Source organism: Hemiscyllium ocellatum, chromosome 14 (genome assembly GCF_020745735.1).
Source record: "Hemiscyllium ocellatum isolate sHemOce1 chromosome 14, sHemOce1.pat.X.cur, whole genome shotgun sequence".
NCBI lineage: Eukaryota > Metazoa > Chordata > Chondrichthyes > Orectolobiformes > Hemiscylliidae > Hemiscyllium > Hemiscyllium ocellatum.
The window spans coordinates 17,857,484-17,873,315 of NC_083414.1; the positions used below are offsets into that span (position 1 = coordinate 17,857,484).

A 15,832-nucleotide genomic window follows, 5' to 3' on the forward strand; every position below is an offset into this window, starting at 1 on the left:
GCACCACTGTTGTCACCATATATAATGGGGTCTGACAGCCTTAGACAAGGGCTGGACATTCACCCTCTTCCCAAGGAAGATAGTGGTGCCAAATATACGTTATCGCAACCCCCTATAATTTTGAACATATATATTAAATCTCACCTTTCCTTACTCGACAGTGAACAGGCTCAGATTCTCTACCCTCTCCATGAGGTAGAAATCTCCAATTCTGGCACTATGCTGGTAAATCTACCTCTAGTGTTAAAAGTACCAAATCGTTACAGGCCTAATGCCATGTGTCAGCCTATTGATTCATAAGCTTGAATTGCGGAGATTCATTAGGCCAGCAGTTAGTGGTTGATTTGACTCTGGAAAATTTGTTTACTTAATTTTTAAATGATAGCCTTGTCTTTTGTGAGCTTTCTTTTCGGGACAGGCGAGTTGGAACAGTGAGTTCCCGAAAAAGTCTTCCTATGGAGTGGTAGGAGGTTCGTAGCAGTCTGAAGAATACACTTCTCCAATGCCTCTTGTTAACCCTGGACAAGTGTGGATTAATCTCCACTGGATCAATCTCGGTTAATGCACCTTTTATATGTTGAATTATAGAATGCTTCTGTCTACAATGCTGAGCACCCATTCTGTTCTGGTTGCTCTTATGCTCATTGCTCCAAAGTTGTACTGGCAGAAGATGTATACTGCTGTACACAGTGGCTCTGTTTGGGGGGCATGGTGGCTCAGTGGTTAGGACTGTTGCCTCACAATGTCAGGGACCTGAGTTCAATTCCAGAATAGACAAGGTCTTTTCCCTGCGGTGGGGGAGCCCATAGGTTTGGGGTGAGAGGAGAAAGATTTAAAAGGAGCAATACTTTCATGCAGAGGGTGGTTCGTGTATGGAATGAACTGTCACAGGAAGTGGTAGAGGCTGGTATAATTACAACATTTAAAAGGCATTTGGATGGGTATATAAATAGGAAGGGTTTAGATTTAAGATACCTGGTCGGCATGGACGATTTGGACGTAAGGATCTGTTTCTGTGCTGTACATCTGTATGACTTGATGACTGTCCGCGTGAAGTTTGCACATTCCCCTCCATGTCTGTGTGAGTTTTCTCTGGGTATTCCAGTTTCCTCCCACAGTCCAAAGATGTGCAGGTTAGGTAGATTGACCGAGCTAAATTGCCCATAACGTTGAGGGATGTGCAGGCTAGATGGAATAGCCATAGGAAATGCAGGGTTACAGGGATAGGGTAGGAGGGTGGGTCTGACTGGTTTGCTGTTCAGAGGGTTGGTGTGGACTTGATGGTTCAAATGGCCTACTTCCACACTGTAGGGACTCTATGACCCTGTTATATTACCCTGTTTATGGCGCCACTCTGTTAGCTCAGTAGTATATGTCTGCATAAATAGAGGTAGACTCCAACATCCCTCATTATTTTGGCTGACAATCCAATTACTGCAAAATCACAACAAAAACAGGAATTGCTGGAGATATTTCGCAGCTCAAGCAGCATCTATCAAGAAAAAGCAGGATCAACATTTTGGGTCCAATGGCCATTCTTCAGAATCTCTCCACAGATGTTGCTGGACCTGCCGAATTTCTCCAATCATTCCGGGGTTGTTTCAGAATTACAACATCTTCTTTGTTTTTTCTTTACTACAAATGAGGGATGGTACCAAATCACTGCCTGGTTTTGTGCTGCTCAGCACCAGGCTACTGTCACCAAGACCATGGTTCAGAGAAGGAAATTCTTCCTTTGTCAAAGAAATTCCTTTTATTTCTTGCAATTGTGAGGGTTTTTAGATCAATCTTTTGATGATCAACCCATCACCTTTCACTGTCAACGTAGACTATAATAAGCAGTCCATTACGCACTCGGAGACAGTGAGGACTGCAGACACTGGGAAGTCAAATTCGATAGAATGTGGAGCTGGAAAAGACACAGCACAGATGAAGGGTCTTCCCTGAAACGTTGACCCTCCTGCTCATCTGATGCTGCTTGACCAGCTGTGCTTATTCCACCTCCATGTTTTATTGACTCAGTCTATTAGGCATTTACTTCAATTGCAAATACTCCAAATTTACCTCAACCTAAAATGAGAAATGACAGGGCCTGACACCCAGCATTTTCATCCAGGGACAAGTTTTCCTGTTTTGTGTATTCTCTTGAGGGCAAGGTACAAAAGTGGGGATTTAACAGAACAATTTTCTTTCTTTCTGTACAATAATCATAGAGTGGCCTGGGCTTGCTGCCAATATATTGATTTCCCGAGCCATTTGATCCTGAGCATCCTGTGTATATATGCGAGGTAGAATATAAATCAGTCAGTCATTTCCTCGAATTGCCATTGTACAGTTCTGAGTGACTAGTTCCAGCTCAGCACCGATGACAGCTATTACATCAGACACCTACCTGCACCGTGAAGACAAGGAAATTGTTCAAGCATCTAGGAAAATGGCCTAATGTATTGGCAGTCACAGAACAAGGAATTCAGTAAAATGAGCAGGAATCTAATTTAATAGTTCGGTGGAAGTAGATAAACAGATAGGTGGATGTAATCCTATGACTACTCTCCACAGATCTTTGAAAGGTTCAGCCTTACCTGCCATCTCGATCCCAGTCATAGACGTCCACCTTCACTGTCCTAAACATGAAAGGCAAAAAAAAAGTGATGTCAATTGATCCCGCTCTCTTCCATAGAAATGCCTTACAAAAATAGGTATTTATTTTACCAGTGTCTTTTCTTTACTCTGTCATGGGACGAGTGAGTGTTTGTGATGTCTTGTGGGGTCTTGTGTTGGAAATCAAGACCCACTATTCCCACAGGCTTCACCAAAGCTTTAGATGACATTTGTAGAGGTACAGGTAAATTTCTGAAGGATGTGGAAGGATCCCTTGGGGCCTTGGACAGAGGTGAGGGGAGTGGTGTGGGCACATGTTTTGCATTTCCTGTGGTGGCAAGAAAAGGTGCCAGTAGTGGGGTGTGGGCTGGTGGTGGGTGTGGACCTGACGAGGGAATCGTAGAGGGAATGGTCTCTCCGTAACGCTGATAGGGATGGGGAGGGAAATATATCTTTGGTGGTGGGCTCTGTTTGGAGGTGGCGGAAGAGGCAGATGATGATACGATATATGCAGAGGTTGGTGGGATGGAAGGTGAGGACCAAGGAGTTCTATCCTTGTTGTGTTGGGAGGGGTGGTGTTCAAGGATGGTTGTGCGTGAAGTGGAGGAGGTGCGCTGCAGGGCATCGTCAACCACGTGGGAAGGGAAGTTGCCATCTTGGAAGAAGGAGGCAATCTAGGACTTACTGAGGTGGCATTGGTCATCCTAGAAACCGATGCAGTGGAGGCAGAGGAATTGGGGATAAGGGATGGTATTTTTACAGGAGATAGGGTGGGAGGTGTATTCTAGGTCGCTGCGAGAGTCAGTGGGTTTGTAATAAATGTCTGTGGTTAATCGTTCACCGGAGATGGTGATGGAGAGATCCAGGAAGGGGAGGGAGGTGTCTGAGATGGTCAGGTGAATGTGAGGTCGGGGTGGAAGGTGTTGGCAAAGTTGATGAACTGTTCAACCTCGTTGTGGGAGCATGAGGTGGCACCGATACAGTAATCAATGTAACGGAGGAACAGGTGGGAGGTGGTGCTGATGTAACTGGGGAAGGTGGCCTGTTCCACGTATTCGACAAAGAGGTAAGCACAGGTGAAAGTGAGGACTGCAGATGCTAGCGATCAGAGTCTAGAGTGTGGTGCTGGAAAAGCACAGAAGGGCAGGCAACATCCGAGGAGCAGGAAAATCGACATTTCGGGCAAAAACCCTTCATCAGGAATCAGGAAACTTCAATTTTCCTGCTTCTCAGATGCTACCTGACCTGCTGTGCTTTTCCAGCACCACTCTAATCTTGATAGCAGGCAGGCACAGCTAGGTCCCATGCGAGTGGCCATAGCTTTGGTTTGGAGGAAGTGGGAGGGTTGGAAGGAGAAATTGTTGAAGGTAAGGACCAGTTCAGCCAGATGGATGAGGATGTCAATGGAAGAGTTGGGACAGCGTGAGAGGAAGAAATGGAGAGCTTGGAGACCTTCGTCGTAACGAATCGATGTGTACAGGGACTGGATGTCCACAGTAAAGATGAGGCCTTGGGGGCCAGGGAAATGAAAGTCTTGGAGGAGGTGAAGGGCGTGGGTGCTGTCATGAAGGTAGGTGTGCCAACCCTGACCTCACCATCAAATTTGCAGACAAGGGGAGCGTAGTAGTATTGTGGCACACTGACCTAAACACCACTGAAGCCAGGCACCAACTTGCAGACACCTCGTCCTACTGCCCCCTTGATCACGACCTCACCTCCCACACCAAAGAATCATCTCCCAGACTATCCACAACCTCATCACCTCTGGAGATCTCCCACTTACAGACTCCAAGCTCATTGTCCATGAACCCCGCACTGCCTGATTCTAGTCCTCCCAAAGATTCACAAACCTGACTGCCCCAGTCGACCCATTGTCTCAGCCTGCGCCTGTCCCACTGAACCCATCTCTTCCTACCTCGATATCGTCCTGTCCCCCTTAGTCTAGGAACACCCAACCTACGTTCATGACACCACCCAAGCCCTTCACCTCATCCAAGGTTTTCATTTCCCCAGGCACCAAAGCCTCATCTTCACCATGGATATCCAGTCCCTGGACACATTGATCCGCCATGATGAAGGTCTCCAAGCCGTTTCTTCCTCTCACGCTGTCCCAACCAGTACCCTTCCACTGACACCCTCATCTGCCTGGCTGAACTGGTCCTCACCCTCAACAGCTTCTCCTTCCAATCCTCCCAATTCGTCCAAACCAAAGGGGTAGTCATAGGCACCCACTTGGGACACAGTTATGCCCACGAGGAGGTTGAACAGTTCATCAATTTTACCAACATCTTTCAGCCCAACCTTAAATTCACCTGAACCATCTTAGACACCTCCCTCATCTTCCTGAACCTCTCCATCACCATCTCTGGCAACCGACTAACCACAGACATCTATTACAAGCCCACCGACCCTCACAGCTACCCAGAGTACACCTCCTTCCACCCCACCTCCTGTAAAAACACCATCCCTTATTCCTATTTCCTCTTCTTCTGCCAGATCTGTTCCCAAGATGACCAATTCTACCTCAGAAAGTCCCAGATGACCTCCTTCTTTCAAGATCGTAACTTCCCTTCCCACAAGGTTGACAATGTCCTCCACTTCACTCACCACCGACCTTAAACCCCACTCCTCCCAATGCAGCAAGGACAGAACCCCCTCACCTTCCACCCCACCAACCTCTGCATACATTGCATCATCCTCCGTCACTTCTGCCACCTCCAAATTGACCCCACCACCAAAGATATATTTCCCTCCCAACCGCTATCCGCATTGTAGAATGACCATTCCCTCCGCGACTTCCTTGTGAGGACAACATCACTCCCACACCAGCCAACACCTCACTCCTGGCACCTTTCCCTGCCACCGTAGGAAGTGCAAAACCTGTGCCCACACTACTCCCCTCACCTCCATCCAAGGCCTCAAGGCTTCCACATCCATCAGCAATTTACCTATACATCTATCAAAGTCATCTACTGCATCCTTTGCATCCGATGTGGTCTACTCCAAATCGGGGAGACAGGATGCCTTCTTGCGGATCGTTTCAGAGAATATCTTTGGGAAATCTGCACCCACCAACCCCACCGCCCTTTGGCTGAACACTTCAACTGCCCCTCCCACTCCATCAAGGACATGCAGTTCCGGAGCCTTCTCCACTGCCAAACCCTTCCCAACCAACGCCTGGAGGAAGAATGCCTCATATTCTGCCTTGGGACCCTGTAACCTCACAGGATGAATGTGGATTTCAGCAGCTTCCTCATTCCCCACCACTCTCATTTATCTCTCAGTCCTGGGCCCATAAGCCTCATTCCTGATGAAGGGCTTATGCCTGAAGCATTGATTCTATTGCTCCTCCGATGCTGCCTGACCTGCAGCGCTTTCCCAGCAACACACTCTCGACTATTGGAAGACTTAATCAAATAATAGATAAAGTACCTAATAACAATTAACTGTTCAAATATCATAATGTTCCACAAACACACCCCTTGGCGCAAACGTAAATTCAGACACAGATTCTTACATGCGGTTCTATAATCCAGGAGGAAAACATATCAAAAGAAAATTCAGACCATATAGTAGTCAAGAGGCATTCAACTGCAACTAGATTCTCAGCTTTCTGACCCATGGACTGCAATCAGTGAAGATAGGTAACTGCATCTCCTCCACAATAACATTCAACACTGGAGCACCCCAAGGATATGTCCTCAGCTCCCTACTGTACTCCCTGTACACACAAGATTATGTGGCCAAATTCCAAATGAACACCATTTACAAGTTCACCGATGACGCCACAGTAGTCGGACAGATATCGAAAAATGGCAAGGCAAAATACAAAAGAGAGATAAAGGGCTTGATGATGTAGTGCAATGTCTCAATGTTGGCAAAACCAAAGAACTGCTCATTGACTTTAGTAAGAAAGGAGGAGAACATGCCACTATCCACATCAATGGAGCAGAGGTCGAGAGGGTGGAGAGCGTCAGAGTAACCAACAACCTGTTTTGGACTTCCAACGCAGATGCAATTGTCAAGGAGGCACAACACACCTCTTCTTCCTCGGGCGACTCAGGAAATTTGGTATGCCCATAAGGACCCGCACCAACTTCTACAAATGCACCATTGAAAGCCTGTTGTTCTGATGCAGCATGGTCTGGTATGGCAATTGCTCTGCTCAGGACCGTAGAAACTACAGAAGGTTGCGTGCACAGCTCAGACCATCACAGAAACCAACCTTTCATCCATTGACTCCATTTACTCTGCTCATTGCCATGGAAAGGCTGTCAACATAATTGAAGACCCATCAAACCCCGGTAATACTCTCCAACAACCACTTCCATCAGGCAGAAGATACAGACGCCTGAACCCAAGCACCAGCAGGTTCGGGAAAAGCTTCTTTCTGGCCGATATTAGACTGACGATTGGACTCTCTAGCCTCAAATAATGCTGATCTCATCGAGCACACACCTTGTGCAACATAACCTGTAGTCTCTGTCTTAGTTTTTATTTATAACCTTTGATCTATACATTCTTGCTTACTATGATCTGCCTGTACTGCTCGTAAACAAAACTTTTCACTGTCCTCTGGTACACATGACAATCAATCAATCAATTAATCAAGCCTCCAATTCTTTTGCAACCTGAAACAGCTTCTGTTGCTAAAGCTAAAAAAGGGTAGAAAGCCTGATCGTAAGAGCTGGCCACTCCCAGGCTGCTTCCATTCTTCCAACTTTTTAAAAAAAAGACCACCCATGGCCTCACAAGTTGTTTACTCAAGTCAACTTCAGTCCCCGGTTCGGCACATCTACCGTACAACCTCTCTCCAAAAAAAGAGGACAGTATAACCTTTTAAAGTTACAGCGTCATCACATTATCATCACCATTACTGAGGCTAACTTCAGACTGGATTCAATGTATTCTTCACCACTTCTGTTCTGTGGCACTTCACCGCTTCTGTTTAAGTACATCAATCAAAGTTAAATTCCATCCACTACGGTGGTGGAGTTTGAACCCATACCCACAGGCTATCGTATGGCGAGATGCTGCTCTACTAACCTCAGAGAAAGGAACTAAATTCACCAGAAGACATTAGGGCTGATTCATTCCAGTTTAATCAACCTTTTAATGGCACAATGAGACTTAATTAGCAGAACACAACTTTCCTTTCATTGAAAATTAACTTTTACAAGGGTAGACTGTCATTCTTTCAGATTGTCATTATTATTTGAGATTTAAACACCAGCATTGTACATTTTTGAAAATATTCTTTCCAGCTTCCTAATTTCTTTCACTTAATCCAATCAATCTTTCTATTTCTTTGTTTTGTTTTCTGCATGTAATTTGAATAATTGAATCAATATTATACTTGACATATTCAGACTCTGCTTTTTTTTGACGCGCGATGCCCTTCATATCAAAAAAACTCCAGTTTATTTATTTATTTTTTCTTCTTTTTTTTTACTTCCTTTTTATTTTTTTCCCTACACTACCGCCTAACTGCGGTACTTTTCCCCAGCACCCATGTTGTGCGTGTGCAGATGTGAGACACAGTGAAAGATAAGGTGCACAAATCTTTATTCAGTTTCCACCACCAGGAAGATAGGAAACACCTGCGTGGCCAGTGACAAGCAGTGCCCTTCACATCAAAGGGCAATGCTGTGTGATCAAACAGTGAAGGGGAGGGCAGGGACTAAATCAAAATAGAGTTGGAGGGGGAAATAATGCACTCCACTCCCTGCGGCGCCCATCTCTCCCTGAACAACGCCAGGGTGTTGGTGGACACTGCGTGCTCCTTTTCCAGAGACACTATGGCTTTAACGTAACTGCGGAAGAGGGGCAGGCAGTCGGCCTTAACGACCCCCTCCACGGCCCGCTGCCTGGACCTGTTTATGGCCAGTTAGGCCAGGCCCAGGAGCAGACCCATGAGGAAGTCTTCAGACCTGCCCTCCCTCCTCCGCACCGGGTGCCCAAAGATCAGGAACGTGGGACTGAAGTACAACCAAAAGCAGAGGAGGAAGTTTTTAAGAAAATCAAAAAGGGAGTGTAAACGCCCACACCCAATATACACATGGTCCACGGACTCCACAGCGCTACAGAACAAGCAGTTGGGCTGGGAGTCCGTGAACCACTGCAACTTGTGGTTGCAGGGGACCGCTGCATGCAGCACCCTCCACCCCAGATCCCTGAGAGAAAGGGAGAGGACTCCCGTGTAGAGAGCTCTCCGCTGGAGATCCCAACCACCCAGGGGGCAAATGCGCATGCTAAGGCATGTCCGGACGGTGGATGAGGGAGAAGAGGTGGATGGTGTGCAGCAGCAGTTGATACAGGGCCCGCCTTTTTATGTCCTTAAAAGGGACAAAATTAAAATTCCGGAGGCTGCTCAGGTTGTGGGGCACAGGCTCCCGTGGGAAGTATGGGACCTTGGGGCCAATGTGAAACTCCGTCCGGGCAGGGTTGAGCATGGACGGGTTCCCACTGCACACCTGAGTATCCTTCACCTGCTGCACTACGTCGGGTCTGAGCACCGCCGTTTTAAGGCATCGGATGGCGGTGGCCACGTACCAGACGTCTACTGCTGCCCTGCTCAGAGTCTGCTTTTTTATCTATGACTCTTCAATCTGATTGGTTAATGAGTCACATGATCAAATCTTCTATCTCATGGATGGGGAGTTGGAGGTGAGACAGGTACTTAATTTGATGCAGCAGTGGCATCAATGAATTCTGCCCCTTTCTAACTCTGCCTGAATAAGGTTCTGGGTGTGAAGGTCCAGGGTCAACCTTCTTGTCAGTTGAGGATTATAATGAACTCTTCAGAGCCATGTTCTCTTAAGGTTCACATTAACCCAACTGCAGATGGGCTGCGTGCATGACAGCTAAAACAGCAGGGTTAATCCTGTCACCTTCAGACAGCAGCTTCCTCCAACAAAGGCACTAAGTGCCTGGGCATCAGAAAGGCGGTCTGTCATTGAGAACCAACCACCCCCCCGCCTCCCCCACTCTCACTATCGATGCCCTGACCCACTCTTTCTGCAAATGTAACATTGCAAATCACATCCTCATGCCCATGCATTACCTTCCTCCAATCTGATCATTCTATAATCCTGGGACTTCAGGATAGCGGCTCTTCCCAGTTTAGTCAGGTCTTCCTTGTGGTGCTCCTAAATGCCATCAGCTGGCCTCTGTGAGTTCTGCTCCCTGAGATTGCAGGGAAAGCCTAGCCAATGGCTCCATTGATTTGTGATTTGATGGGCCTTCCCAAAAAAAGTCAGTTTGTGATTCTCACTGCCACAAAAGCAGGAAAGCAAAATTGCTAATGCCCCAACAAGATTACGCCCATAGTTTCTTACTCAAGATAGTATCAAAGTTGAAAGTGAGGACTGCAGATGTTGGAGACCAAAGTCAAAAAGTGTGGCGCTGGAAAAGCACAGCTGGTCAGGCAGCATGTGAGGAGCAGGAGAATCGATGTTTCAGGCATAGCCATTCCTGATGAAGGGTTTATTGACTCTCCTGTTCCTTGGATGCTGACTGACTTGCTATGCTTTTCCAGCGCCACATTTTTTGACATAGAATCCAAGGTGCAAACAGTGGAGTTTTGGACGAGTTGAAGTTTATGAAGGGTAGACAAATGGGTCTAATTTAGGGCAATGTGAGAGAAGTATTGCAGAGAACCAACAATACATTGTAAACTACTGTACAGCAATAACAGCTGACTATACCATATACTGACCTGTCATAGTCCCCATTACAGAGTGCACGGACTGGAATAGTAAATGGTTGCCAGACTGGGTTCAATGTATTCTTCACCACTTCAGTTTTGTGGCAGATAGTAAACCTGAGAGAGAGAGAGGGAGCAGGAAAAAGGTACACATGTAATGATAGTAAATCTGACAGAGAGCGAGACAGTCAGACATAAACAGAACAGGGAAAAAAAGTATATATGCAAATAAGTTATAAAGCTATGAGTGGAGGTGAGAAACATTCACTGATTGCTGGTAGCATCATAAATGTATTTGAAAAATATGGCACAGAAATTCCTAATATTAAGGATGGCAACCATTACAACTTGTGGGCGGCACGGTGGCACAGTGGTTAGCACTGCTGCCTCACAGCGCCTGTAGACCCGGGTTCAATTCCCGACTCAGGCGACTGACTGTGTGGAGTTTGCACGTTCTCCCCGTGTCTGCGTGGGTTTCCTCCGGGTGCTCCGGTTTCCTCCCACAGTCCAAAGATGTGCGGGTCAGGTGAATTGGCCAAGCTAAATTGCCCGTAGTGTTAGGTAAGGGATAAATGTAGGGGTATGGGTGGGTTGCGCTTCGGCGGGTCGGTGTGGACTTGTTGGGCCGAAGGGCCTGTTTCCACACTGTAAGTCTAATCTAAGTCTAATCTAATCTAAAACATTGATAGTAAGAAAAATAATGGAAGCCCTACTAAAAGAAAGAATTGAACATCTAGAAACAAGAAATGTATTAATGAATAGTTAGCATGGATTTTGCAAAGTGAAATCTTTGTTGTTCTAGGTTATTGAACTTTTCGATTAAGTAACAGAGAAAACAAACTACAGTAATGCAACAGCTGTATTTATTTTGATTTTCAAATAGGCTCCGATATGGTTCAGACATAGAGCAATGAATAAGATCAGAGAATGTGGAGTCAAGCAACAAGTGGGAGAATCGATTGTGAGCTAACTTCAAGATCAAAAGTACAGGATGTCAGTAAAAGGAAATTATTTTGCGGTAGATTATGAGAGGTAGTGTTCCATGAAGGTCAGTGTTAGGACCACTGGTCTTCAGAAGTGAAGTGAATAATTTGGACTTTGGAATCAAATGTACAATTTTCAGATCACACCAAATTGTGGGGGAGATAATCAAGACTGAAGAGGACTGCAACTACAACAGGACATTAGTAGTCTTGAAACCTGGGCAAATAAATTAAGTGTAACACAGACACATGTGATTTAGCATATTGTAGTAGGAAGAGTAGAGAGATTACTTATTACTTAGAAGGTCTCACGGGTAAAGGAACAAACTATCTCAGTGTACAATTCAGCAGCAACTAATACTTGCATCACAGGTTCGCAAGGCAAATGATAGAGCAAATCAAAACATTATTTGTGGAAGAACAGAATTAAGAATACCCAAGTTAGCTGAACCTGTGTCAAAATGTTGCTCGACAATAGTGTATGCTGTCTGGGTGTCCTTGCTGATCTCCTATCAGACACTTCTGTCATTAGATGAAGTCACTTACAGTTTGGACATACTTGAATAATGAGGAGTGTACCACCAGTGTGTACAGCTCTGATCACTTCAGGATATCAAGGAATTTGAGAGGATGCAGAGAAGGTTTAGAAGGATGCTACCAGGAATGTGTGGGTAAATCAAGAAAGGATTGATAGGCTGGATCTAAAACGAAGGCTGAGGTGTGATACGTCTGAGCTATCTGAAATTCTGCAAGTGTTTGAAGCATGGATACAGAGAGAATGTTTCCCCTCCTGGGGAATATGTAAGTAAAACCATCAAAAGAAAGTAGTCGCCTTGAAATCTAATTGAAATTCAGAAGAAACGTTTCGACTCAAAGAGTGGTGAGAATGTGACAACCACTAACACCGAGAGTAGTTGAAGTGAATTGTTGGGATGTAGTTAAGGAAAGGATAGATAACCAAATCAGGGAGATATGATTGGGGTTGTGATAATAAATTTATATAATTGGGCTAAATAGCCTGTTTTCATTGCCATATATCCAATGTAACTGTATCCTAATTTGGCAGCATCCAATTTTGGATGCCTCACCTACAGTGTGCGAACAGCCCGAATCCAAATGGGGACTTTGAGGAGTTTGGGATATTTGGCTTTCAGACCACACAATCAGGTAGCATGTCGAAGTTAATGATTAGTATGATTGAAGTTTGGAGAAGGACGAGGCCTCAGATTGCGACTGAAGAGGATTTTCAGTTTGGAAGAGAACATTGTGGCTCTGCAGTGTTGCTACAGCTGAGCCCAAGAGTGATAGGGGATGTTGTGGTGTTAGGAGTTTGGAGCTAGAGCTGGGTTAAGACTGGAGGTGCCTGGAAGTCAGAGTTGGGAGTGAGCTCAGAGTTGAGCACTTCTTTACATTTAGTGCTGTTTAATATTGCTTTGCCTGGTGACACAGTATTGTGATAGCTGCCCCAAACTCAAGACAAAGTAACAAGAGGAGGGGAAGCAGAAGTCAGGCTCATCATTTGTGTATGCTAATGGACTAATACTTCTTTATAATGTGGGTAAATGCATCTTATCAACATAGTAAATAGTGAGGCCTACAACAAAATTGTGCAGGTATACAGAGACTACTTTGGGCACATATGACTCCATAGCACTGAAAAGACAGGTCATTCCACCCAATTTCTAATCAGTTTGTGGTTTTGTTGCATTCGGTAATGATCAACTTGAGAGAATGAGAGAATGAAAGAGAGTGAGGGAAAGAGAGAGGTAAAAGTGAGTACAATTTTCAATATAGTGGTACCTTAAGATAAAAATCTAACAGCAAAACTGAGAGACGTAGCACAGTATAGTACATTCAGCAGATAGGAATACAGATAAACTGCACAGGATTTGAACACTGTGATAGTAAAGCTGACAGAAACACAGCAAGGGCACACCTGAACAAAAGATTTCAAAACACAGAGATAGTAATTTTGAGGAAAAACGTTTTATGGTACAAACATTGAACATAGGATACAAACAATATGGTAAACCTGAGAGAAAGAATTGTAGAAAGGAAGAGAAAAAGACATTTATACAGTGAAATTTAGCTCCTATAATTTCATGTGAATCACAGCTATTTGGATTGTATAAACATTTCATGCAGGCAGAGGATACAAATTGGTGACTAAATTACAGTTTTGTGCCTTTATTGTGTCCTCTAAATATATGGTACAATTTAATGGGAAGGTAAGGTGCATGTTGACAGCATTCCCCAGTTCATACTTTTAATACTGATAGGTAAAAGAAGTCAATGAGGAAGAAGAAAAAAATGTTTGAGGCTAATTAGTCAAAACTTGCTAATGCAGTGATTATATTCTGCCCTTTGACATTCAATTGCTCAGCTTTGTTATTGTCAGAAAAGTAGAAGACACAAAGGAATAGATTTTTATTTTCCTTACCCCTTAGCCATCAAATTGATGATTAGTATTTCATGTCCTTTGCAGAACCTGCCTGATATCTATTCCAATGATTCAATTACTGCCCATGTATCAGCAGTTGGTGTGATTAGAAATATACAACCTGAAAGGTTGTTGGAAGCAGATTCAGAAATAACCTTAAGGAGATAATCGAATAATTATCTGAAGATCTGTTTTGGGGCTATGAGGAAAGACTATGGAGTAGGCTTAATTGGATGGGGTCAATTGACAAGCCCAACATAAATATTCCTGTCACACCTCCAACTCCTCTGGGACTTGTGGAACTTTTGGCTATATCATTGTCAAATAATATACCCAATATGTACTCCAGAAAGATAATTTGAACGGCTTAATGAGTTTATTATTTGAATAACTGAATCATAAAGATGAAGGATAATCCAGACCTGGTTTGAATTGAGTTTCCTGAATCAATAAGACAGGACTGGCACTACAGGGGTAAAATCAGCCCAGCTTCATCCCCTTGATTCCAAGGCTGGTGGTATTAAAATATTGAAATGAGAGCACCAGTAGCTCTTCTCAACACCACTTTGCTGCATTATCCATATGTGTTTCATATGTAGAAATCTGTTACTCACAGTGTTGAATATGTTCAGTGATTCATCTGCCTCAGCCCTATTGGGCACAGAATTGCAAAGGTTCAACACCCTTTGAGGGAAGAAATTACTCTCCATGTGAGGATAACAGATGAAGGCAGTTTTGTGCTTGGTTGTGATAGGCCCAACAGTCTAGGAGATATCTATTCTCACAAACGCAGGATGGTCACTTGGGCAAAGTACCTGAGTGTGAAAAGTGCACTTGAATCATTTCACCAAGAAGAAGCTAATATCTGAAGGAAAACAGGATATGGAAAATTATTTTGGTTTTTAAGGAAAAGGGCAAGATACTGAGAAGACTTCAAATTCACTCAATGTTACATCGGCACAAACTTCTCTGATTTCCAATTTTTTTTTGTTATCAGCCTACTTTGTTCAGCTAAGCTTAAAGAGAGTGGGGGCCATTTTGAAATGTCTACAAGACATAATTCACCAATTATACATAATTACTTACGTCCCATCCTCATTGCTCCGATAAAAGACCAAAAATGGATCTGATTTTCCAAAGAAATCCTTTTTGTCCAGCTTATTAGCACACAGCTGCATGGTTGCAATGTCCTGTAAAGCACAAGGTTTCCTCTATTTAAAAAAAGCACACCATATTTACAGCACAGTAACAGGCCAAAGGCTGTGATGTTATTATAGAACATAGAACATAGAAAAATACAGCGCAGTACAGGCCCTTCGGCCCTTGATGTTACGCCGATCCAAGCCCACCTAACCTACACTAGCCCACTTTCCTCCACATGCCTATCCAATGCCCGTTTAAATGCCCATAAAGAGGGAGAATCCACCACTGTTACTGGCAGGGCATTCCATGAACTCACGACTCGCTGAGTAAAGAATCTACCCCTAACATCTGTCCTATATCTACCACCCCTTAATTTAAAGCTATGCCCCCTCGTAATAGCTGACTCCATACATGGAAACAGCTACACAAACCTCCTTCCAACTTACTTCATCGACACTATCAACTTAAACTTCCAAAGACAGCTTATTCATGTAATTAGGAGTTACTATTGAAAGATTCTTTGTCCTCTTTATCACATCCTGCATTCTTTAGCAACCTAGTCCAAAAGAGATGTTTTATCAAACTTATACTAGGATGCTACTGGTTAGTTGGTTGAAAAGGAATTTTGGAGAGCCTTATTTTTAGATCCATTGTCACCTGTGAGAGATAAATTCATAGTGTGCTGTACTAATGATAATCATACTTACAGGGAAGTCTGCTGTCGGATAGGACTCCTGACCTTCAGTGAGTAAATAAAGATCAGCATGTTTTGGAACTGGGTAACTGTGCAGTGTCATGTACACTGAAGGGGAATGGTAGTGGTTACTTAAGATGTGTTTTTTGTTGTATTGACTTGTTAAAGTGAACGTGGCTTTGTTTTTTAAAGTATTGTTGCCTTTTACATAGTGGTTAATTTATATTGGTTCTACTTCATGTTAGAAAAATCATGACAAAAACGTG

The 15,832-nt window shown here is 44.2% G+C and overlaps 1 protein-coding gene across 1 annotated transcript in view; it reads right to left on the bottom strand.

The window, feature by feature from the left end:
* LOC132822458 (copine-9-like) overlaps positions 1 to 15,832 on the bottom strand; it is a 405,642-nt gene that overhangs the window by 96,878 nt on the left and 292,932 nt on the right. Inside the window, exons 9-11 of the mRNA XM_060835837.1 lie at positions 14,816 to 14,919; positions 10,319 to 10,423; positions 2,583 to 2,624 (exon numbers count right to left, since the gene is read on the bottom strand). Of these exons, the coding sequence (XP_060691820.1) occupies positions 2,583 to 2,624; positions 10,319 to 10,423; positions 14,816 to 14,919 (251 nt within the window). The remainder of the gene's footprint in view (positions 1 to 2,582; positions 2,625 to 10,318; positions 10,424 to 14,815; positions 14,920 to 15,832) is intronic.